This window comes from Melanerpes formicivorus, unplaced genomic scaffold (genome assembly GCF_026170545.1).
Source record: "Melanerpes formicivorus ecotype bairdi unplaced genomic scaffold, bMelFor1.0.p_v2 SCAF_18, whole genome shotgun sequence".
NCBI lineage: Eukaryota > Metazoa > Chordata > Aves > Piciformes > Picidae > Melanerpes > Melanerpes formicivorus.
This window is the reverse complement of record NW_027142370.1, coordinates 11,002,122-11,027,263: the sequence shown is the minus strand read 5'-3', so window position 1 is coordinate 11,027,263 and position 25,142 is coordinate 11,002,122. Positions and strand designations below refer to the sequence as shown.

Here is a 25,142-nt window from a genome sequence, read left to right as displayed (position 1 = left end):
TGCTGTGAGACGTGCTGTGTTCCTGGGCAGGCAGAGCTGTGTTACACCATTTCATATCTGAATGGCAGAGGTACTAGGGTGCATAGAGGAGAATAAAGAGAATACACAGAATTACATACATAGAATAAACCAGGTTGGAAGAGACCTTCAAGATCATCGTGTCCAAACCATCAACCAATCCAACCCACCCAAACAACTAACCCATGGCACCAAGCACCCCATCAAGTCTCCTCCTGAACACCTCCAGTGATGGTGACTCCACCACCTCCCTGGGCAGCCCATTCCAATGGGCAATCACTCTTTCTGTATAGAACTTCTTCCTAACATCCAACCTAAACCTCCCCTGGTGCAGCCTGAGACTGTGTCCTCTTGTTCTGGTACTGGCTGCCTGGGAGAAGAGACCAACATCCACCTGTCTACAACCTCCCTTCAGGTAGTTGTAGAGAGTGATAAGGTTACCCCTGAGTCTCCTCCAGGCTAAGCAATCCCAGCTCCCTCAGTCTTCACTGAAAAACATTGTCTTAGTGATGGTTAATCTTCCAAGATGCTTTTTGCAGCCACTGATGCCATTTTCCATCTGCATATTCCCTAAGCTGCAGAATTTCCCAGGTAAGATCCCAGTTAACACCTGTCAGAGTCCAGACTAAATCAGGGGTTTAGGCTTTACATCATAAGACCATTGGGAACGCTCCTGTACTTCATAGTGCACTGGGCACAGTGGCAATGCTTCCCATGTAATAAAACATTAAGAGCTAGCCTAGTAAAATCATGTGGTTTAAAGTGTCATGGTAAACATTTGGGGCTGTGAAGAAAACTTACCTGCATAGAGATTACGCTCAGAAGCCAGGCAGTATTTCCCATCCTGAACAAAAAAGGCATCGACTACCACATCCAGTAAGGATTTATGTTGTATGCATCCAGCTAGGGTATCCAGCACAAATTGTTCATCTGTCACATTAAGAGTCTACAGAGATACAAAATTAAGACTGATTAATGTATTCTGGGCAGAAAATGTCGGCTGTGTACAAAACGAAGTACAATCATTGTGAAGCAGTTGGGAACCATGAATAATGCACAGCAGAGCCTTTGGTAGGGCTGACGCACTTCCAGTGCTATCAGATATGGGCAGGCCTACAAATTAATGGCCCTTGTTAAGCAAAATGTAACCTTCCCCAATGTTAAACTTCCAGTTTATCTGCTGACATACACATTTAGCTAAAAGGCCTTGATGTGTGAATGTCAACAGTTAATGCAAAGAAAATGTGAAGTCTCTGAGCTATGAGCAATGATTAACTCGGTCAATAGTACAAGAAAGTTTCACTAAGAGCTTGCCTTTCCTGTAGGAAACCTGTGCTTTGTTGATGAAGTCTGTGCTGCCTATGGAGACTGAACTGAGGGGAGAAGCTGGGCAGGGTTGTGGAAAAGACTCAACTGCTACTGTAACCTAATACAGGAGAACCATAAAATGGCTCAGGTTGGAAGGGACCTCAAAGATCATCTACTCCAACCTCCCTGCCACAGGGAGAGTCCACAGGCAGGGATGCCTCTTAACTAGATTCAGCTGCTCAAGGCCTCATCCAACCTGGCCTTGAACAACCCCAGGGAGGAAGCATCCATAACCTCCCTGAGCGGCCTATTCCAGAGTCTCACCACCCTTGTACTGAAGAACGTTCTAAGATCCAGTCTAACCCTGCTATCCCCCAGCTTCAAACCATTCCCCCTTCTCCTGCCACTAGACACTCTCATGCAAAGTCCCTCCCCAGCCTTCCTGTAGGATCCCATCAGGTATTGAGAGGCAGTTCAAATATTGGAAAGCAGAGAACATGACTTCATTTAAACTAAACCTGTGAATGCCAGGTTCTTGTCACTGCAGACTCTTCCTTGTCCAGCAGTGCTCCCAGTCAGTCAGAATGTTCATGCAGTACCACAGGAGAACAGAAAAAGGAGGATCAGCTGCTCACCACATGCCAGTCAGATCATACCTCATAATCCCTTTTAAAAGTTGGGATGCTCCTGAACTTCACAGAGTTTCAGTCATCATGAATAACCCAAGCATTATCTGTTACTACAGTTCTAGTACAAAGCACCTTTAAACACTTCAATAAAATCCGAGGCCCAGAGCAGTTTGTTATTATGTGAATTGAGAGAGGACAGCCACACTATGACAAAATGACAAACAGTAATGAGTCTTTGACTTAAGGAGGGTAGCCAAGAAGCAAAATAAATAAATAAGAAAGCTAAGTGCATCTTCTGAAAACATGTAGTCCACATTTGATATATGATCTCTGCCACAGCTCTGAGATGTGGGAACAATTGAACGGCAGTAATACATCAGATGAGAGGTTCACCTTGCCTAGTAGGCTAACTGCTAGCATCTTGAGTGCTTTATTTCCCTAATGTGATTCATTTTGAGTTTAAAGGTATTCTCAGAGGCTGCTGGAAGGAAGTCTGTGAGTTTGCTGATGTATGATGCTATATAGGGCTTCAAGACTGAGCAAATAAATAACAGTTCTAATTTCTACATGTAAAAAACCATGCAGGAGCATTCCAAGTGTATCTCCCCAGGCTGTCACTCCAAGGAAGCATAATTCTTTCCCAATACTCCTGCACAAAAGCCAGGATTCATCCAATTTTTGCACCATCACTGGAGAAGAATAGTGCCTCCCAGAAGACTGGAAGCTGGCCAACATTGTGCCCATCCACAAGCAGGGCCGGTTGGATGAGCCAGGGAATTATAGGCCTGTCAGCCTGACCTCAGTGCCAGGCAAGATTATGGAACAGGTCATCCTGAGTGCAATCACACAGCACTTACAGGATAGCCAAGGGATCAGGCCCAGCCAGCATGGATTTAGGAAAGGCAGGTCCTGCCTGACCAACCTGATCTCCTTCTACAATCAGGTGACTGCCTGGTGGATTTGGGGCAGGCTGTGGATGTAGTCTACCTGGACTTCAGCAAGGCCTTTGACACTGTCACCCATAGCAAACTCCTGGCCAAGCTGTCAGCCGATGGCTTGCACAGGAGCACTGTGTGCTGGGTTAGGAACTGGCTGGAGGGCCAAGCCCAGAGAGTGGTGGTGAATGGTGCCACATCCAGCTGGCAACCAGTCACTAGTGGTGTGCCCCAAGGATCAGTGCTGGGCCCTGTGCTCTTTAACATCTTTATTGATGATCTGGATGAGGGCATTGAGTCCATCATCAGTAAATTTGAAGACAACACCAAGCTGGGGGCAGGTATTGATCTGTTAGAGGGTAGGAGCGCTCTGCAGAGGGACCTTGACAGGCTGGACAGATGGGCAGAGTCCAACAGTATGAGATTTAATGCATTCAAGTGCCAGGTTCTACACATCGGCCACAACAACCCCATGCAGTGCTACAGGCTGGGGTCAGAGTGGCTGGAGAGCAGCCAGGCACAAAGGGACCTGGGGTTACTGATTGACAGTAGGCTGAACATGAGCCAGCAGTGTGCCCAGGTGGCCAAGAAGGCCAGTGGCATCCTGGCCTGCATCAGGAACAGTGTGGCCAGCAGGAGCAGAGAAGTCATTCTCTCCCTGTACTCAGCACTGGTTAGGCCACACCCTGAGTCCTGTGTCCAGTTCTGGGCCCCTCAGTTTAGGAAGGAGGTTGAGATGCTGGAACGTATCCAGAGAAGGGCAACAAAGCTGGGGAGGGGTTTGGAGCACAGCCCTGTGAGGTGAGGCTGAGGGAGCTGGGATTGCTTAGCCTGGAGAGGAGGCGGCTCAGGGGAGACCTTCTTGCTGTCTGCAAATACGTGAAGGGAGGTTGTAGCCAGAAGGGAGTTGGTCTCTTCTCCCAGGCAAGCAGCACCAGAACAAGAAGACACAGTCTCAAGCTGTGCCAGGGGAGGTTTAGGCTGGATATTAGGAATAAATTCCTCATAGAGAGAATGATTGGCCACTGGAATGCCTGGGGAGGTGGTGGAGTCACCATCACTGGAGGTGTTTAGGAGGAGACTGGATGGGGTGCTTGGTGCCATGGTTTAGTTGATTAGATAGTGTTGGATGATAGGTTGGACATGATGATCTCAAAGGTCTCTTCCAACCAGGTCTGGTCTGGTCTGGTCTGGTCTGGTCTGGTCTGGTCTGGTCTATTCTATTCTATTCTATTCCATTCCATTCCATTCCATTCCATTCCATTCATCTCCATACTTACATATATTTATATAACAAACAACTTCCAAGGTGTGTTGGTCCAAGGAAGAGCTTGAATTAAATGGAGAAATACCAGCAAAAAGCAAGCTTTGCCACCATGGGTGGATGGTAGTAAAGGTGGTTACAATGAGACCCGTTTAAGAGTCAGAGAGGTTAGAAAGAGGTGGGTAATGAGAGAAGGAAAAGCTCTTATTTCTGGAGAGGAGAAAGGAAGGGATAAAGATTTAGTTTAAAGTGAAACAAATATTTTAGAAAGAAGATAATATTTGATGATAAGATAAAATAGCTTTCACCTCCAGAGAGAAATGAACAGTAGTACATACTGAACTTGTCTAGTTCTGGGCAGAATATGCACATTTTGCAGATGCAGTCTGATTAATTTATAGTGCTTCAGAGATCAGTGCTAGTCCTCTCCAAGGGTCTAATCAAAATGCTTTAGATATGAATGTATTCCTAGTGACTTCGTGGGGTTTTGAATCAGTCACCAGAACTCTGCAGTCAGTGAAAATGCTTCCAGGAATTCAGTGGGGGGAAACCTCTGGCATCTTCAGGTATCAGCAGCAGGATGTCCTGCTTCTGCTGTTTACAATCTATGTTGCAATTACAAGCTAGGATTTACATCTTCATGTGCTAATGCTGACCACAGTTAATGTTATTTCCCCTTGTATTTAATATTAAATGACAAGAGTGGGACACTGCAGAAAAATCAGATTGCATCCCTTCCCTAGAAAGATCCTCAACTGACCAATAACACCAATTAGACTTGTATGATTTAGTAGGATTTTTTTTCCCCCCCACCACATGTATTGAAATAATCTTGCAGTACATTATTTTCATATTTAAAGCTAAATCTGTGACTTTTGACATTTGGGGATTGTGCTCACAGCTGAGTGGGCATGTGTGAGACACAGCTGAACCAACATGAATGAGAACTAGGAAGAGCCATGCCAAATGACACCGTGTTCTTGTGAAATGGGAAGCTCACAAACAGCTTAGTCTTTGCTCTCAGCATGAGAGGGATGAAGGAGTGAAGCAGTGATTTTTGGGGTGGTGGTTCTGATTTTACAGCTTTTCAGTAGATGGGGTTTATAAAGGCCAGTATGGTGGGTCCGATCCTGCAGCTCCAGCTGAAGCAAATCATTGCACTGAGTGATTTGCATAAAGGCACAAACATTGCATGGTAACTTCTGTGTGAGAATCTGTCTCTTGTTATCACAGCAAAAGCTTGATTCTAGCAGGAGGAAGGAAGGATGGGAGAAGAAGGGAAAAAAATGCCTGGGACTCATCATAGTTTCATAGTTTCATTCAGGGTTGGAAGGGACCACAAGGATCATCTAGTTCCAACCCCCCTGCCATGGGCAGGGACACCCCACACTAGATCAAGCTGGCCAGAGCCTCATCCAGCCTGCTCTTAAACACCCCCAGGGACAGGGCCTCGACCACCTCCCTGGACAACCCATTCCAGGGTTTCACCACTCTCATGGTGAAGAACCTCCTTCTCACATCTAGCCTGAATCTCCCCACCTCCAGCTTCATTCCATTCCCCCTAGTCCTATCACTACCTGAGATCTTGAGAAGTCCTTCCCCAGCCTTCCTGTAGGCCCCCTTCAGATACTGGAAGGCCACAATTAGGTCACCTGGGAGCCTTCTCTTCTGCAGACTGAACAGTCCCAACTCCCTCAGTCTGTCCTCATAGGAGAGGTGCTCCAGCCCTCTGATCATCCCTGTGGCCCTTCTCTGGACACCTTCCAGCACCTCCAGATCCCTCTTGTAATAGGGGCTCCAGAACTGGACACAGTACTCCAGGTGGGGTCTCACCAGGGCTGAGTAGAGGGGGAGGATCACCTCCCTTGACAAATCTTTATCTTTCTTCAAAATGAACTGAGGCCTTGGGCAACCAGCTCTAGTTGAGAGGCGTCACTGCCCACGGCAGAGGGGTTGAAATAGATGATCTCTGAGGTCCCTTCCAACCTAAGCCATTCTATGATTCTACTGTTTTATAGCTAAAAATCCAAGGTAGTGTTTCAAAATTTTCTGCTCTGCTGTACTAAACATCTCACTCCTGGGTTTAACTAATCCAGTCTTTGTCTGGCAAATCAACTCTCTGGAATGCTGTCACAGATTCTTCTGCTAGTCCATTGTTTCAACCCACTTACTCCATTGAGCAACTCTGTAGACTCTAGCCCACAAAAGGAAAGCTGCCTGCCTTTGCTATCAAGATAACTTCATAACTGGGTTTCATTCTGCCTGTTGTGTCTTACTCTTTGCTGATGCCATCCCCCAGTTCTGATCTGACAAGGCTGCACCATGGAATCAGGGCTCCAACAATGTAGTTTGATAATACATAGCATGCACAGACAATAGTAGTCTAAACAATATGACTGTCTTCCCTTAGTGATTTTCTACAGCTGATTCAACCCAGTAGCTGCATCAGCACAAGTCAGGGTGTCACTGAGGACAAAGAGAAAGGAAGAGGTGACAGACTGTGTCAGGAAACTGCTTCAGCCAGTATAGTTTCATAGTTTCATTCAGGGTTGGAAGGGACCACACGGATCATCTAGTTCCAACCCCCCTGCCATGGGCAGGGACACCCCACACTAGATCAGGCTGGCCAGAGCCTCATCCAGCCTGCTCTTAAACACCTCCAGGGATGGGGCCTCAACCACCTCCCTGGACAACCCATTCCAGGGCTTCACCACTCTCATGGTGAAGAACCTCCTCCTCACCTCCAGCCTGAATCTCCCCACCTCCAGCTTCATTCCATTCCCCCTAGTCCTATCACTACCTGAGATCCTGAGAAGTCCCTCCCCAGCCTTCCTGTAGGCCCCTTCAGATACTGGAAGGCCACAATTAGGTCACCTTGGAGCCTTCTCTTCTGCAGACTGAACAGCCCCAACTCCTTCAGTCTGTCCTCATAGGAGAGATGCTCCAGCCCTCTGATCATATATAGCTCCATACTGGCAAATTTGGGGCTGGTTACTTGCAGTATAGTTTAAAATCAGGTAGTTGATTTACTGTCACCTGCCCTCTGTTCCACTGTTCAAATGGTCACTTATGTTCTCAAAGCCAGAATAGCTGATGCTGCATTCATAAATGTGTGGTACTGACAGCAACTTCTATTTGGAAGGAGTAAATTAGGTAGGAAACTAAAAACCAGCTTAGTCAGAAGGGGAAGAGAAGCCTTCCCCACCAGATCCATTTTAGAAGATTGTTGCTTTCCTGTTTTCTGTTGCTACCCAAGCAGTTTTTCAACCCCTCTGCTCTTTACTCCCTTCTTGTCTGGTGACAACAATTTGGAATTTACTCTATAATGAAGAAAGAAAAATCTGTGAAGGTTACAACAAGATGTTAGAAAACAGATACCTTTATAAACACATAGTAGAACCAGTGAGATGAACTGAAATTTGATCTACCTGCAACGTCTTAGCCGCTTCATTCAAAAAAATCTCCACGCTCTGATTTTTAGGGTTAAATTTGTCAAGCTGCTGGACTATTACTGCAATATGCTTTCCATGGCTGACCATCTTCACCATGGAGAATCCTATAAATACAGAAAATCATTAATCTTTCATGCCTCCTTCAGCTGTAGCATCATCTGTGTGGATAGGCTTGTAGAGAAGATGTCCTGCAGTAATGCACAAGAGTAGCTTTCAGAGTCACAGTTACCCAGAACAGCTAGCAAGAGAAATGAGAACGCAGTACAAACACCTACAAAGTAAAATCACACACGTCCATGTTTCTTATTCTGCAAATATGTCAAACCTTCTGTAGCAGGTTATTTGTTGAAATTGTATTTATAAGCACGTAATAAACAAGTAGAGTAGGGACACCTGACAGTTTCACACGTCGAGCATCTTTGTCATTTCTGTTTTCGGAGGTGTCCTGTCCGACTGCAGCTCCCGCCCTGCAAGCTGAGGCCCCGGAGGCCGCAGGGGTGCAGCACCCCGGGCCCCAGGGTGGGCGCCGCTGTCTCCGTTACCACAGACACGCGGCGCTGCCCAGCCCCGTACCTGGCTGCCCCCGCCTGCCCAGGCTGGTCGCCGCCGGTAGCCGGCACCCTTCTCTCAGCGCGGCGGGAGCGGCATGGGGAACTCTTCGGCCGCCGAGACCCCGCTGCAGCCGCCGGCGGCCCGGCGCGGCGCGGTTGCTAAGGGGCGCAGGAGCTGCCGGGAGCTGTAGTTCTGCCTCACACCAGCCACTGGCCCGCGGAACGGCCCGATCGTAAGGAAAGAACTACCCGGCCAGGAGGAAAAGATGGCGGCGATTGTTTGGCCCCGTTGCCAAGAGATTCGCTCCGTCTCCTGCCTGTTTCTGTGCTCGGGGGCGGGTAGAAATTGATAAGGTGGTTGCCATGCAGCCAGGCAGGGATAATTTCCACAGGCAGAGGCTGAGGAGCCTGAGGTGCAACTCGTTCTCAGCCCGATCCCGCAGAGCACTACAAGTCCCGGCACCCATCGGGGCTTCGCGCCTTCGGCTGCGGGGGCATGGCGCGATGGGGCACGTGCTCACCCCGCCCCTGCCCGTGTTACGCAAATGAGCGACCGAGGAGGCGGGGCCGCCCCGCCGTGGGGCCGCCCCCAGCCACCACTCTATTGGTCGCGGGAGCTTGTGGGGAGGGTACGCGTGGGCCTGTCCTTGCGCATGCGCCGTGAGAGCGCCGCTGCCGGCCGCGCAATGTTTTGGGGGCTATCAGCGCGGCGCGGAGCCCTGGCTGCCGGCGGCCGGTTCCTGGGCTGAGGGCAGCGGCGCCCGCGCCTCCGCAGTGGCTGCGGTCTCTGCCCTCGGGAGCAGCGCGGAGCAGTGGCAGCCCGAGACGACAACTAAGGACGAGGAGGAGGAGCAGGAGGAGGCTGCAGCGATCCGGCAGAGCCTCCCGGCAAGGGGCAGGGCTCGCCCCGGTCCCCGGAGCGGCGCGGGCGGCGACCCGGCAGCCCCGTGGCAACGCGCGGCGGCGGCGGTGCCGTGGCAGCGGCCGCGGTGATGATGAATAGGTTCAGAAAGTGGCTCTACAAACCCAAGGTAAGTTGTGAGCAGCCGCCGGGTGATCGCCGCTGCTCGGTGTCACGTCAGCTCGGCTTCGTCCCCCGCCCCAGGGTCACCCTCACCCCCGCGGGTGGGAAGTTGAGGCGCAGCGGGCAGCGGGGAACGCGGAGCCGGGCGCGCACACGCGGGTCTGTTCGTGCCGGTGCTTCCAGTCGGGAACCGCCGCCGCGGAGATGCCGCGAGGACGTCGCGGAGTGGGGTCAGGGTCTGTTCGGCTTCAGAGGTGTCCCGCGGGATGCGGTCCGCGCTAGCCTCACCAGCGGGAGGCGGCAGCGGTGGTCTGTGAGGAGCTCGGGGCGGGGGGGACGGCTCGTCCCGGTGTGCGCGGAGCGGCTCGCTCGCTGCGGGCGGAGAGATGACAAAGCAGAGCCTGTGCTATGCTGCCGGTTGGACCTGACGGGACCACGGCCGGGAGGCACGGCGGGTTCTCCGCGGCTCTGGTGGTACTCCTGGGGGTACACCGGCCCCAAAGAGCCTCAGAAGGGCTGCGGCGCTGCCGGCGGCGGGCACGGCAGCGGGGAGGCGGCTCTGCCACCCTTGCCGAGGTGAGCCGTCCTCGGCCGTGCTCCGGGCGCCGCTGTCCGTGCCTGCACGGAGCCTGAGCCCGCGGGGAAGCGGCTCGGGCGCTCCCGTTCTGTTCTCACGGTGCTTGCCTGCAACTTCCCAACTTAAAAAGGTGTGGAATGGCGCTCTGTCGGTGCGTGGTTCCTGCCCTTTTCTTCTCGCTCTGAAACTCTTGGAAGGGATCCAAGAATCATAGCTTGCTTTGTGATGAAATTATCTTCTGGCACGAGTTAAATAACAACTGTCTGGAGAGTGATCTTGTCTCGTGTGTGATGTTCAGATCCTATTTGAAGGATGTTGCTGGTTTGGAACATCTAGAGAATCCTCTTCTTTTTATTGTGCCTAGGTGTTATAGCAGCCAGTATAGTTACTTCATAAAGTTTGGATTTAATTTTTCCTTGTCTGTCATTACTACCCAATTTTTGCCTTATGTTTTAATAGCAGTAATAGCATTAAGCCTCACTTTTGTAAGCCTGAATTGCAGCTGCTATGCTGGGGTTTAAAGAAAAGGGTTGAGGCGATGCTGCAAAATTTCAGCTTTGTGCTGAAAATTTTGGGGTTGGGATTTGGATTGTGCTGTATGGATTTTGTGTGGAGCCATAACCTTAGTGAGTACCTTTGGAGAGCACGAAGTTGTCTGATATTGCTGCTAATGCTTGAAAATAATTTAGAGATTAAGCGAGTGAAAATCCAGTGACAAATTACCGGTAATTTTCAGTCATCTTTTTCACCAGGGAACAAAATAAGGGGGGGTTGGACAAGATGGCCTTTGAGGGTCCCTTCCAACCCGATGCATTTTGTGATTCTATGGAGAAATATAATAAACAAGGAACATTGATCCTCTTAAATGCAGAAGAAATGATTGTAGACACAGCTTTTGCTACAAGTTTTTATTAAAACTAATGAGATTTCACATTAGTGTTCTGATGGAGGCTTAGTCTTTTCGTGATGAAAGATACTTACGAACATCCTCTCCCTTTGTTGTAAGCTCTGAAGTTCAGCATCCAAGGTCTCTCAGACCTTCTTTCTGGGGGACTTTTCTGTGGCAGAGGAACTTCCGAAGCCTGTTGACTCTTGGCCTGATAAATCGGTGCCATCTGTTGCTGTCACTTTCAAACCAGCACCTTTCTGTTGTGTACTTAGGATTTGTGAGTAGTTTTTGTCAGTTTCAGTAGCTTTCTACAGCTCTTTTTGGACTCCTCTTCCAGACAGGCTACTGTCAAACTGCAGTGGTGCGAGTTCCTTCAGAAACAAGCATTTTTTGGATGTGTCTGTTGAATTGGTGTGGATGATACAATTAATTACAGTGAACTTTGAATAGCAATTTTTGGGTAGAAGGTAAGATGGAGGATCTCTCACTTAGAGACTGTAACTTTCCTGGGGGATAGTACTTGCTTTCCTGTTTCATCAAGGAATACTTGGGATTCCTTCCTGTAAGGCTAGTGGGTTGCACAGCCTATTTGGAAATCATTCAAAATATGTGTTTTGAAGATGTCTTCTTTGAATATTTGTTCTGGTGGGGGCTGTCCCCCTCAGTGACTTGCACTGCCTAGTTTTAATCCTTTGTTAAGTGCTGTGGATGCCAGGCACATTTTATCAGTTAGATTTTGCTGCTATCAATGATGGGACGTGCTGCTTCTGAAGTATTCCAGCTCCTGTTATCATATAATAGGACTTCTGCAGGGTAGTAGGTTTTCATGGTAGTGGGCATTTGGCCTTTGATTGCCATTCAGAGACACCATTGAAGGCAGGGGGTGATGAAATCAAAGTGCAGCCAAGTACAGCCCGTTCAGATACCTGAATATAGTTCAGCTTCATCCTAGGGGAACTGTTTCATAATTTTTCCTAGTAAAACCCAAGTCCAAAGTACATAAGAGGACTTGATGATCTTCAGAGGTCCCTTTCAACCCCTACCATTCTGTGTTTCTGAATTATTTCAGCCTCACCTTCATAAATGGGGGAGATGAGGAAATGGAGCAGGATAGTTTTCTAATTGCCTTGTTAAGCAATATCAGGATAATCAGCAAGTTACTGCAGGATGCAGGAGCTGCATCTCAGCAGAGGTATTTACTTGGTTATTGCTGCATCTCTGTGTGAACAGACTAAGTATGGGAGAGAAAATGTGGGTGTAGGAAGTGGAAAGGCTTGACTAATGTCGTGAGCATGTCAGGAGAACAGCACTTCCCTAGATCCTGGTGCAGTCGCTGCTCTTCCTGTCCAGCCCTAGCCCTCAGGTATGTTGATAGACCAGGCTGGAGCAACCCGGATCAAATGCTGATGGTAGAGGTAACCAGAGGGTGAAATCAACAAGCAGTGACGTGATCTGTATTAGCTGGTAGGAGGCAGACTTTGAACGGACGCGTTAAGAGACTGAGCAGAGAGGAGATTTTGTTTGCAGCCTCTTGTGCACCATCGATTGTTCTTTCATTTTCAAAACGCTGCCTATGTTTTCCTTTTGGGGGCTGCAGGTTCAGTGTGTGAAGCTTCTGCAGGGCTGTTGGTGTTTGCTTTTGAAAGAGGAGAAAAATCAGAGGAATTAGTTGGAGCAGCCGTGTTCTTGAATTGCAGCCCAGTGGTGGAACAGTAGTTACTGTTTGATCTCCTCAGCACATTACAGGCTTCCCAGGCACTGCCACCTTTCTGAGACAGAGGATGAGCCCTTAAGAATCAAAATACTGGCCTGTATGCACAGATACCATAGAAATATTTCCTCTCACTTCAGGGAATTTCTTATCGTGTACGTCCTGCTGCTGGAGCATTCCACAGGTGTCAGGTCAGAACCTGTTCCCAGACCCGAGGAGCCAGCAGGAGCAACAGAACTGGACTGGTTTTGCAGTTTTGAGATGCATTCGGTGCCTAAAGTATTCTGAACGATTTTTGTGAGTGTTGCTGCTTAAATCTGGAGAGCAGCCTGGCAGAAGCCTGGGTAACCGGCTCAGCAGGGCATTGCTTCTGCATTGAGCTCAAGTTTATTGATGCTTTGGAAGAACTGTTTAGCGCTTGACAGGGAAACAAAATAGTCTGCCTCTAACCACAACTTCAAGATGTATCGAATCACTTCAGCTGAACAGACTGAGACATCTTTAGTGTGTGTTTATGGTTCATATATGTATTTTTAAAAAGCCTTGCTTATTCTGTGTTTACAGCCAGGAAGCTGAATAAATATTTACCTGGGAAACAACAGCCAAGGAGGTTCTTTTCCCATGAAATCTTACCTTCTTTTTCTGTTATTTCAGTTGTGCGTTCACCAACATCTTCCCCCCCCCCCCCCTTCTTTTTTCCTCCTACTTTCTTTTGTACAATAAAAGAATGCAAACTTCTTGCAGTAAATCTTCAGGAGTTTCTCATCTTCCTATCATTCACACAAAATTTAGTCATTGGTAGTGAAGGTACTGCCTTGTGGATGCTTTGTCCCAGTTAAACGATGCTCATCACAAGGCTTGCAGAAGCCCGAGGGTTTTGTATGACTGTTTTTAACACCCCTCTCCTCCAAGACTAACCAAGGTCCAGCTGTGCCCTTAGTGTCTGCCTTAAATAAAAGGCTGTCTCCCGTGGTGGTGTGAAGGCAGATAGAGGGAAATGGCCCCAATTTGTAGCTAGGAGTGAATACTTAGGGACAAGTAGGTGCTCAGCAGACCTCTTTCACATGTTTCTGAGGGGAGTGTGCATCTTCTCCCCCATGGAGTGCTTGGAGATGCTGGGAACTGAGTTGCGCTCTCTTGGGTGTTTGTTCTGTCTCTTCAGTGGTTGCTCTTTTAAACTTGATCATGCCTTTGTGCAGCTGGATTAGCGGCTGCATAATCTAGACAAGAGGTTCTTGCTGCCGGCTAAGGTGTTTCTGCAGTGGTGCTCTCTGAGGACAAGTAACATCTAGGGCTAAGTAGGATGGCTTGCTTCTGGATTTGTGCATAGTGCCTTTCTCTAACTTGTTCAGGAGTCTTTTTACTAAGCTACATTTTATAGAAGTAAGCCAGAGATAGCTATGAAAATTAAAGGCTTAAAACAAGAGATAGTAAGTCAGCATCTTGGAAGAAGGTCTCATGCAGATAAGAGAGCATTCCTAGGGGATCAAGAGCAACCACCTAAAGTAAAAAGGTGAGAACCAGTGGCCAAAAGAACAGAAAAATGCAATGATGTGTGGGAGATTCTGCATTGCTTTGCATAAGGAGGATTGTATAAAAAAGTTTAAAAACGAAAGAAAGTCCTGTGGGAGTGTTGAACATGAGAAGCTGTTACCAAACCCAGCACAACCACCTCCCTAAGACCAGTGAGGTTGTAGGATGCAGGCAGCTCTTTATTTCACTTCTGGAGACACAGGGGGATTGCCCCACCTAAGTGTCCCAAAGCCAGTAAAATTCAGAGAATATCTGCTTATGGCTCATACATAATCAGCTTTTTTTCAGTGATTAGCATATTCATATTAGCCCATGGAATTTTTAAACTATGTAAATCTCCTGCATCTATGCTCCTTATATACTGTGGGGGGGTCCATCCTCTTCCCCCCTATGGCCTTTAGCCAAACTTCTTTGCTCATGCTCTCTAGATTGTCTGATACAGAACAAGAGGACACAGTCTCAGGCTGCACCAGGGGAGGTTTAGGTTGGATGTTAGGAAGAAGTTCTATACAGAGAGAGTGATTGCCCATTGGGATGTGCTGCCCAGGGAGGTGGTGGAGTCACCATCACTGGAGGTGTTCAGGAGGAGACTTGATGGGGTGCTTGGTGCCATGGGTTAGCTGTTTGGGTGGGTTGGATTGGTTGATGGTTTGGACACGATGATCTTGAAGGTCTCTTCCAACCTGGTATTCTATTCTATTCTATTCTAACTGACAGACCACAGAGTCACTGTAAAGGAGTTTGCTCTTCATAACAACCTCTGTCTCATGCCCACAGATACATTTCGTTATTTACACAGTTAATGATGCTTAATTTACACAACAGATACATTCAATGAGGATTACATATTCCTAAATGATCCTGTGTTAGGGTGGTGTCAAGGTAATCTTTGGTGACAGTGTTGTCAAGGTTGCTTTGTGGTAGAGATGATTAAAAGTAAAGGAGGAGAAACACAATAGGAAGTAGCCAAAATGTAACTTATTTTTCAGGAGGAGAAGAAATGTGTCTGTAGGGATTTTCTAAGGGAGAAAATGGTTGTAAATAGAAAAAAGAGCTTTTTTAAAAGTAGGGTCAGTAGAATGAAAGGCAGGGAGAAGGAGAATTATTTTTAGGCAGTGTTCTGAGGGGTGAAAATGTTCAGCAATGGAAAAAGGATTGAGCTGCTGGAGCAGTTAAGCAACTATTGAGACTAGTTTGGGGGGAGCAAATGAAAAAGTGATCTTGTGAAGTGCTAAGTGGAAAGCAGTTAGGATCCTCTTTTAGCTATGATGCCTAAATCTTGAAAACAAAGGGTTTGTTCTTTACAGAAGAGGACTAGAGTGAGCTCAGCGTTGGGGGAAAATGACTGGAAGAGTGAAAGGAGAGGCAAACACTACTTGTAACGTAAAGCTGCATTTCTCATGGTGACATACAGAAATCAAAACCTTTGGGTACAGCAGTTTGTGAACACAACTTATTATTGAATGCCATATTTGTGTTAGCACCTAATGACTTTAAAAAGCAGGAGAATGAGGAGGGGGTTTTGGGGGGGAAACATCAGTTACTAGGTTTAGCAAAATTTTTGCTGTTTTCATGATCAACTCTTAGATCTCCATTTTCTGCTTAATTATTCTTGTTGCTACTACCTGATCAGAGGCTGCAGCTATTGAACCACATTAATCAGCGTTATTGATGAAAATCCTGGGGAAGGCAGCTTATAAATGATCATACATTATTCAGGTGTGGAGCTCTGCATACTGGATTGCTCGATTTGTAGAAGCACCATCTAGTGGCTTGAACACAAGTGTGGAAACTAATAATTCTTGGGTGCTTTATTCTGGCTCTGCAGCTGACTGAAGATAATTACCTGCAGTCATATAGTTTCTCAGCCTTGATGTTATCTGTCTATGAAAAAAGGGAAGTAGGTGACTATTGCAGCTGCCTGTTAAGAGAATTGCTTGGCTGTTCTTAATTAGGATGATGCAAGCGAAATGCATACCCCTTCCAAAATGATTTTTGATGTGGATTCCTGTGAGCAGAGTCGCAGCATATCAGATCAAAGGTCCATCGTGGCCTGGTGTGATGTCTGGTGGTTATCTCTGTCTGTGTCCTGTAACAGATGCCTAGGGAAAAAAGATGAGCTGAATAGAAAGTGATATTTCCCCTGGGCTTTGTTTTTTCAACTCGGGGCAGTCTGCAGCACAGGGCTTTGCTGAGCTGCAGATTGTGCCCGTATAATTTAATAGCTTCTGAGCAGCTTTCCTTTCAATGTCTAATTATTTTTCAATTCATTTATACTTCTGGTCTCCACGATGACTGCTGGCTTCTCAGAACTGAAAGCTGTTTCATTCCAGTGAGATAATTGTTTTCTTCAGAAACTTTTTCGAGGAGCCATTGGTGTGACCTATCGTGTCCCTTGTCCTGCGGACTATCTTCTGCTCTTTCTCTTGGCAGTTTTAGCTGAATGCTTAGGTTCTGTTCCTTTCCTCCCACCATGTGGTGGCACTTAACAGAATTTAGGGGGCAAATGGCTTTTTGAAGGTGACAATTCACTCTTCCTAGGCTCTTTTAGAAGAGTGGCAGACCAAAAAAACCTGACCCACATACCCTCTGCAGAGGACCACAGAAGGATATTTTTCTTCCTGAACTAACTGAAAAATTAAACACTGGAAAAGGGTTTTTTATGTGCTTTGTTTCACTGCTGTAATAGTAGTGATCATCTTCTTGTTGTGCTGGCAATATTTACATTCATGCAGTATAGCTATTTCTAACAAATAGATGATGTTATAAATGAATTAATTGCAGGCTGAGTGTTTGTTTGGCTCACATTTGAAGACTGACCAACCTTTACAGCCTGTGTTGCAAGAGCAAGTTTCTCCAGCTTGGTCATTTCATTGGAAGATGCTGCTAAACTGGAGTCTGTCCTACCTGTTCCCAACTGGAGCTTTGATTTCACCTTGAAATATTCCAGCTCTTTGTTGTGTTTTAGATGACAAGCTGGGGGTTGTTGGTATAATAGCCACATGCCCCCTGCTTGCATTCAGGAGGTAAACTGCTGTGTTCATGCAAGCTGAGGCTGTTGAATCCTATAAACTTAAGGATAGCAGGAGTCAGCTGAAGGAAAGCACTTGACCTACTCAGTTAGTAGAACATGTTTTCCTTTGAGATAGTGTGAGCTGCCTGCAGCTGGAGAACAGGTGAGGGGCAGAAGTTGTAATGTATTTTATAGAAGGCTAGAGTTAGGCTATAGGTTGGGTTTTGGGGGAGGTGGAATGTTTGAACAGCTTAAAGATCCTGCCTTCCTGTCTCAGTAAACCCTGCTGCTTGAACTGGAAGATCTTGTTCTTATTTATTTTGATGTGGGTCAGGCTTATTACATCCTGTCTGTATTTCTGTTCCACCCTGCAGGCTGTAGGATATTCCTGGTTGTCTCTGCAGTAGTCAGGGACTTCATTGTTTCACTTCTTCAGGCCTCTAGCCTGGCAATTCTTTCTGATCTCCCTGGTCCCACTGATAGTGTTGCTGAAGCTGAGTGCTCTAGGTAGACCACTCTCTCCTCCCTGTAGTGTTACTACTTCTGATGTTTAGGAATGTGATATCCAAAAAGGCTGATGAGCAAGAACAGTTGTGAAAGGAAATGCAGTGAGGCTGTTGAAGTGTGGAACAATCTTCAGAGGCCTTCAGAAGAGGAGGCTGTGGGGAGCCCTTATCCCTTTCTAAAACTCCTTTAAAGGAGGTTGGAGCCAGGTGGGGCTTGGTCTCTTTTTGCATGCAACAAGAAACAGGAGAAGGGGAAATGGCCTCAAGTTGTGGCAGGGGAGGTTCAGGCTGGACATTAGAAAAAATGTCTTCAGAGAAAGGGTTCCCAGGCACTGGACCAGCCTGCCCAGGGAGGTGGGTGGGATTGCCATCCCTGGAGGTGTTTAAAAGATGTGTGGATGTGGTGCTGAGGGACATGGTTTAGTGGCAGTGGCTTAGCAGCAGTGGTGGAATTGAGCTCAAGGTGAGTTGTTGGACTTGGTGGTTTCAAAGGTCTCTTGCTACCTCAACAGTTCTATGATTTTTATGATCTACAGCAAAGACAGTTGACCTCTGAGACTGCCATCTAGGAGCTGCCTCAACTTGCCTCTGTCCTTGTAAGCCATAGTTCCTTTTTCTTTTCCCTCTCAGGGCCTTTATTCATATTGGGGAGCCATTCAGAAGGGATAAGGGGAGCGGTGCTGAAGGGGAGAGAGGTGAAGGCAGGGTGTAAGAAACTGCTTGGCTTAAAAATCTAAGGATAAGTAGTTCAAAGGAGGCAAAAGGGAGGATTATTTTCCTACTCACCTGCTCTTTATTTTCAAATGGGACACAGGTTAATTAAAATTGGGGTGATGTTTATGCTGGAATGTGTTAATTCCTGCCATTGACTGGCACTTTGATCTCTGGGAATTATAAGTGGCTGCAGATGAGCTAACCAGATACTCAGGGCATTCTGCATTTCTGCTTTGCATTCTCCTAATTCTCACCTTCCTTTCTAAGCCCTTCTAATGTAGGAAGCATTTCTTCACAGTCTGAAGTTCATCAGATGTTCAAAACCCCAGGTTGTCCTGTTAATTTCTTGATGGATGTGCACCTATTAAATCTCTAGGTACATTTGTATATACACACATACACAATCATAGACTCATAGAGGTCTTTGCCAACCAAGATCATTGAGTCCAACCATCCTTTCACTCTACACAGTCTGGTGCTGAACCGTGTCCCTTCATCTACTGTTCTGATCTTACCAAGTAAATGTAGGTGACTTGAAGGTGCCCAGTTGCTTTTCTTTCCTACATAAAACAAAGAGGCAGCCCATTGTTTAAATTCAGCTGACTTCCTAGTGCTTAATAAGCCTTTGGATTAGTTCAGAAGAAAAATGTGCATCTGATAGCTATTAATTTCTGCCTTTAGAGGAATGACAAGCGGTGTGAGACTGTCCTCAAGAATATTTCATGGGTGCTCTTGAAGAGTTAATAGGTGACAACCTTTCTCCTGGAAACATTAGTTTCAGTGGAAGAAAGCTAAGCACAATTTTTGCTGAAGCCCAGAGTCAGTTGTTATCAGTCAGGTCAAGCAATGAAACGCTGTGAGGTTGGCTCCAGCTCTTTTTATAGTTATCTCTCTCTGTCTATATATATCTGTGTGTGCCTGCCTGTTGTGTGTGGCCCAAAACTTGGTATCATCTGTGCATCTTAAAAATACAAATAGTCATTCTTCCTAGCTTTCAAATGTGGGATTGAAGCATGAAGGGGAGATGAGGTTATTCACTGCCCTTAAATGGAAGCCTATAGCCAAACGACCCAAAGAAGCTTCATTTGGGGGTTTCTTGGCTATTCTGTTCCTCATTCACCACTGCTGCCTGTCCATTCCTTTTTATCAGATGATTTTTCCCTTTTAGGTTATACTGCAATAACATTTCACAGCTGAAGCAGTGGAGCAGATTGTATGTGCTTTGCTATTCAAAGATTGGAGTGCAACTTACTGTTGCCATATGTTAAGTTTGACTGTCCAACTCCTGCTTACAAACGAGAACATATGGAAGATAGGTAATGGTGATTTTTCAGCTGTTAATTAGTCATGTTTAAAGCAGTGCCTCTCTAATCATTCCTCCAGTTGGTTCTTCCTCATCTCCCCCTTGTGGCAAAGTCACTGGTGTGTGGTGGGGGGAACAAAGGGTTGTGGCTCTACTGAGTGGGGAAGTGATGGTGTCCCTGTAGTCGGCACTGGTGAGGCTGCACCTCAAATCCTGAGTTCAGTTTTGGGGTCCTCACTACAAGAAAGACACTGAGGTGCTGAAGTGTGTCCAGAGAAGGGGAACAAAGCTGGTGGAAAGTCTGGAGAACAGGTCTGGTGAGGAACAGCCGAGGGAACGGGGGTTGTGCAGCCTAGAGAAAAGCAGGCTGAGCAAAAACCTCACTGCTCTTTACAGCTCCCTGAAAGGGGGTTGGAGTGAGGTGGGGGTTGGTCTCTACTCCTTAGTATTAGGTGATAGAATGAGTGGAAATGGCCTGAAATCCTGCCAGGGAGGTTTAGGTTGGACATTGAGATGTTTCTTTCTTGCAAGAGTGATCAGACATTGGAACAGGCTGCTCAGGGAAGTGGTGGAGTCACTGTCCCTGGAAGTGTTCCAGAAATGTGTGGACATGGCACTTTGGGACACGTTTTAATGGCCATGGTGGTGTTAAGTTGATGGCTGGACCTGATGATCTTAAAGCTAATTTCCAGTGAAAACAATTCTATGATTCTACTGACATGCTTCTGCCATTTGGAGGGTGGGATGAGTCTTCCAAGCCCATAGCTGTCCATCAGCCCTAAGTGCACAGCACGGAAAATCCACATCATGGAGGTGGCACACTTTGCTTACAAATGCTACATTTGGTTGTGTTTGTGTAAATAACATTGGTGATGAGACAAATGCCACATAATAAAATAGGAATTAGAAGTGTCTTAAGTGCTGGCATCTGTGATGGATAAAATTGTTATCAGTAATGACTAAACTTCTGTGTTCTGTCTAAACTCTTCTGATAGAATGAGTTTGTTTTATCATTCCTCCATATCACAGATGAAGCTGCTGTCTGCTTCTGCATACTGGTATTGACCCTCTTCTTTTACTGTTCTGTAATAATGAATCTTCATCCCTGTAGGTGATTCAAACACACAGATGTGGTGCTGAGGGGACATGGTTAGAGAATGTTAGACTGGATGGTGTTAAAGGTCTTCTCCAACTCAGATGATTCCATGGTTCTACATAATATAAATAGATGTAAAATAAAACCCTAATCCAAATTGCTCCTCTTCTATTACTCTGTTGCATGAAAGATGTTAACCCCTCTAATGTGGGGAGCAGCCTGAAACTCATGTGAAGGCACTTGGTGCTGAGAGCTGGAGTTCTGATTCAGTTCTTTACTGCAAAACAGGCTCATCTAAAGTTATTTTTAGGTGACGTTAAGGTGCAGACCTTGTATAAAATGTTAATGCAAGTATCTTGCCGTGTCAGAGGCAGAGAGAGCATTTGCTGGAAGCAGAGCTCTGCAGAAGTAGTGAGGCAAGACAGGGAGCTATGAAAGGGCAGAGGTTTCGTGCTCCTGAACTGCCTGGCACTTGGAGCTAGCTGTTCTTTCCAAACAGGACTGTTAAAGGCACTGAACTGTTGGGTTAATGCTCTGGTGTGTGTTTGCCATATCTGTTTGTTTCACGTTCAATGTATGAATTGTCAAACCTAGACCTGGCTAATGCCTGGAGCCAGTAAAGTGCAGGATCAGCTAATTACACTATTTCAACAGTTAAAAAAATTACTAATTTCTGAGCCTTTAAAAGCCTTTCCTCTATTTAATTTTAGTCAGCTGTCTCAGAATGAATATTTAAATGGCAGTATTGTCAGGTAATGTAACATTTTTCACTGTGTGCTTACTGGAATGAGATGGAAAAGATGGTAAGGAGGATGAGAAATAGAAATGCTGTTTAAATTGAATTTCAGCTGAAAGCAGGGTGGCTTTTTTTTTACCTGCACTTGACTGGCTTTGAGTTTAGCAAATGAAACTTCTGCAGTGCTAAGTACAGAAGTAAGATCTGGGGTGCACAAGTAGAGGTACTATAGTTTAGTGGATTTCTGTCCCTCAAGAGTAATCCACTCTGTACAAGCCCACAGCACTCTGCACTTGAGCCCTTGATAGTGCTGTGTGTTGTCACAAAAAGAGCTAAAAGCTTTGCTGGGTTTCAGGAGCTACTCCTAAAGCAGCAAAGATTTTTTTTGGGGGGGGATGTCATTTGCTTAAGCAGTTAAGGACCAACGTGGCTGGTGGTATCACAGTCTGTGTTTCCAGGTCGATGTGCCTGCTTTCCATGCTCCCCAGTCCATTAGATGCATTTGGAGCTATTAGGTGTTTCATATCTTAGGTGCAGGAAAAAGGCAACATTATGGTGAAATGCTGCCATCCTAGATCTTATTCCCACTTGGGACACCTTTTGGTGGAGGGAGAAGAAATTTTTTCAGGTCATGTCACCAGGATACAGCAAGGATATTAGGGCAAGTCTGATCCAGTGGAGGTGGTGGAGTCACCATCCCTGGAAGTCTCTCTCAAAAGAGACTGGATGAAGCACTCAGTGCCATGGTTTAGTTGATTAGATGGTGTTGGGTGATAGGTTGGACTTGATGATGGCAAAGGTCTTTTCCAACCTGGTTAATTCTATTCTATCTCAACCTGCTGTCAATGGTTGGGGTTTTTTTTTCCCACTTGTAATTATTTCAATGAGTGATTTGCTGAGAGATGTGGGGATTGAACAGACACTGTCTCTAAGCAGTGTTGGAGCACCCTCTGCAGCCTCATAATATTTAAATGAGCTTTGTACATTTCTGGTGATAGATAAGGGGTATGAATATCCATGAAGGAAAACTAAGTATCCAGGTACTTTGTACTGATCATCAAAGTACAATGGTAGATCCTTGGGGATAATAATTAATTAGTATGTTGTAACCCTCCTGTGTCTATTATCCTCTTGTACCTCTCATGAAAAGAAAACCCTTAGCAGTTGCTGTAGGTTCACTGCAGTTCAGGCTGTAAAGTAAAGGATAGCATATCCAATGGGAATGGAGTGGGAATTCATGCTCTGACAGGCACAAACTGTAATGCTACTTAATAAATGTGGGAGAAAACTAGGGTGCAACTGCCACTTTGCTGCCTTCTGATCTCGAGTTTCCAGGATTTGGTAACATAAGAGGCATTTGAGAGCTCCTTGTTCAACAACAGACTAATCACTGGAGTCATGCTGGGACATAGCAGAGGGCTGGGGCACCTCAGCTATGAGGATGGGCTGAGGGAGCTGGGGGCTGTTGAGCGGAGTTGGAAGGGACTCACTTTCCTGCCACTTGGAAACCCTCTTGAGGGTTTGGGCTTTTGGGCGGTGTGTGTGTGTCTGTTTTGGTGTGTGGTTTGTGTTTGTGGGGTTTGTTTTGGTTTTGTTTGGTTTATCTTGCTTTTCTCCAGATTTTCTGGTTAAATCAGCTTGAGAAGCCAGATGAGCTATAGCCTTCTGAAAGAAGTGTGTAGCAGCCAGCCAGGTATGCAGGAATGGGGCAGGAGGATTCAGAGAAATGGGATTACTCTTCATGAACAGCAAGTATTTAAAGTTTACCAGTGAAAATTGAGTCAGTTTATTCAAATGTAAATTCTCTTCCTGCTTTCCAAAGCTGTTTCATGCCTTAATGCAATTCCTGTCTCAATGGGTTATATCCACACTTCATTTTGTGAAGCCAGCCCATGGCAGCACTTGAAACATGCTCAGATTCTAAGAGCAAATAGTGTAGGCTTTGCAGTTGCACAAGAAGTTAAACAGCCTTTATCTTAGGGCAACTTTGTCTGGATTGTATTCCTTCAGTTGGTTGATAAGCATGTTTCATGGGTCAGCATGAAGAGTTGTAGTGAGGTAAAGAGGTTCTTTTGTCTTCACTGGATCAGTCTTGTGGCAGAAGGGAGTTGATCTGGCCTCAGCCCTTGATGGAAGAAAGTGATTTCAGTAGCTCTTTAACTTTTTGTCCTTTCCAAGCTTACAAATCTCTGCTTTGTTTGTGTCTCCCCACAAATCTTTCCAAGCTTCTCTTAATCCTACCTCACTTCCTCATCTCAGTAAAACAGGGTCGTCTTGGTTCTCTTTTTCTTTAAGGTATTGTTTGGCTCATTCCACAAGTCTTCTAAGGGAAGTTTTATTTGGTACTGCAGGTATGAGTAATACTGAGTTATTAATGTTTCATTTGATAGGTACATGTTTATTTAGTCCCAGAAACACAGTCTTTCAAGGATTTCAAGGCTCTTGTTAGAGCTCTTCCATTGTAACACTGGAGAAATAAACATTTCTAAGCCTGGAGAATAATGAACTTCTTCTAAAGCACAATTAAAACCTTCTTATTCTTCCATATTGAATGAGGTTGCCTCAGGCAAAAAGCAGAAGATGACTGAAGATCTGAGAGGGATCTTAAATACACATGAAGTAAGCAAACCTATTGAGGCAGGCAAATTAATATCTTTTCTTTCTCTTTTCAAAAATGTCAGCAAATGAAAAGGCCATTCTTTTTTTTTCCTCCCAGATGCCTTATTGAGAGAGGACAGGTTTTGACAGGTAACTTTTCATATTCAGTGACTGATCCTTGATTATCAGACTGTGCACCTTGCAGTGTTGATTTTGTTTTGTTCTGGCTCTCCTTGCCAGGTTTCTCAGTGGATGCATGGTGTAGGTTTATGTTGGGTTGTGGGTTTTTTCCCATGAGGAACTTGAGGAATTGTAACTCTTGGTGGGCAAACCACCTGCCTTTTCTTTATTTTCCTTACTCAGGAGCTTCAACTCTGGATCCTTCAAATAGAGCATAATTTGCTGATTTAGTTTGTGGTGTGCCTTGTCTTCTGAAATGTGTTTGCAGCATCCTGGAGGTTTTATTTTCATGAGAAGTTGCATAAGCTTTAGGCTATTTTTAGTCAAGTTTCCAAAGAGAAAGTTTTCCCTCGAGAGGAAGTTCTGGCTTGCTTTCTGTGATGCAAGTAGCCCAAGTCCAGAGTGAAGCTGACTGTTCTTAGGAATTACTGCAGGAGAGGTTTCCAGAAGGTACCCATAAGCTGATGGAGTGCAGGGATTCAGCCTTTTTGTGAGTAGTTCCTTTAGAGATGTTTGCACGTGTGGAGAACCTGGGGCAAAGTTGAGTTCTTGTGGTTAATGTCTGTGTGCTGCTGTCCTACAGCACACTTGGAACAGCCTTATTTTCTCAAGCTATGAAGCTTTAGAACAAAAATATAAAGGCTTTTTCTGTCTCTTCCATTTGCAACCAGTCTGAGAATATTTGCAGTTCTGTTGGATTTACAGCAGTTGCAGGGAGAAGTGGCTGAGGGAACTGAGGTTGTTTAGCCTGGAGAAGAGGAGGCTGAGGGGGAGACCTCGTTGCTCTCTACAGCTCCCTGAGAGGATGTGGCAGCCAGAGGAGGGTTGGTCTCTTCTCCCTATCTCACTCTATCAGGTGATAGAATGAGAGGAAATGGCCTGAAATTGTACCAGGGGAGGTTTAGGTTGGAGATTAGGAAATATTTCTTTGCTTCAGGAGTGGCCAGGCATTGGAACAGGCTGCCCAAGGAGGTGGTGGAGTCGCTGTCCCTGGAGGTGTTCAAGAAAGTGTGGACATGGCACCTGGGGACATAGTTTGATGGCTGTGGTAGTGTTGCATTGATAGTTGGACTCAATGCTCTTAGAGGTCTCTCCTAACTGAAAG

At 46.1% G+C, this 25,142-nt stretch overlaps 2 protein-coding genes across 7 annotated transcripts in view; one reads left to right on the top strand and one right to left on the bottom strand.

Annotated features, from left to right (window-relative positions):
• Positions 1-8,477, bottom strand: part of CFAP99 (cilia and flagella associated protein 99) — a 44,739-nt gene extending 36,262 nt beyond the window's left edge. For 2 of the 3 annotated variants that reach the window (XM_068149722.1, XM_068149723.1), the window contains exons 1-3: positions 8,180-8,477; positions 7,583-7,710; positions 820-964 (exon numbers count right to left, since the gene is read on the bottom strand). In XM_068149722.1, the coding sequence (XP_068005823.1) occupies positions 820-964; positions 7,583-7,702 (265 nt within the window). In that variant the 5' untranslated portion in view covers positions 7,703-7,710; positions 8,180-8,477. Of the gene's footprint in view, positions 1-819; positions 965-7,582; positions 7,711-8,179 lie in introns of those variants that run through there. The other variant, XM_068149724.1, reaches the window with a different exon arrangement.
• Positions 8,478-8,842: 365 nt separating this feature from the next.
• Positions 8,843-25,142, top strand: part of ZFYVE28 (zinc finger FYVE-type containing 28) — a 135,970-nt gene continuing 119,670 nt past the window's right edge. For all 4 annotated transcript variants that reach the window (XM_068149599.1, XM_068149598.1, XM_068149596.1 and 1 more), the window contains exon 1: positions 8,843-9,188. In XM_068149599.1, the coding sequence (XP_068005700.1) occupies positions 9,150-9,188 (39 nt within the window). In that variant the 5' untranslated portion in view covers positions 8,843-9,149. The remainder of the gene's footprint in view (positions 9,189-25,142) is intronic.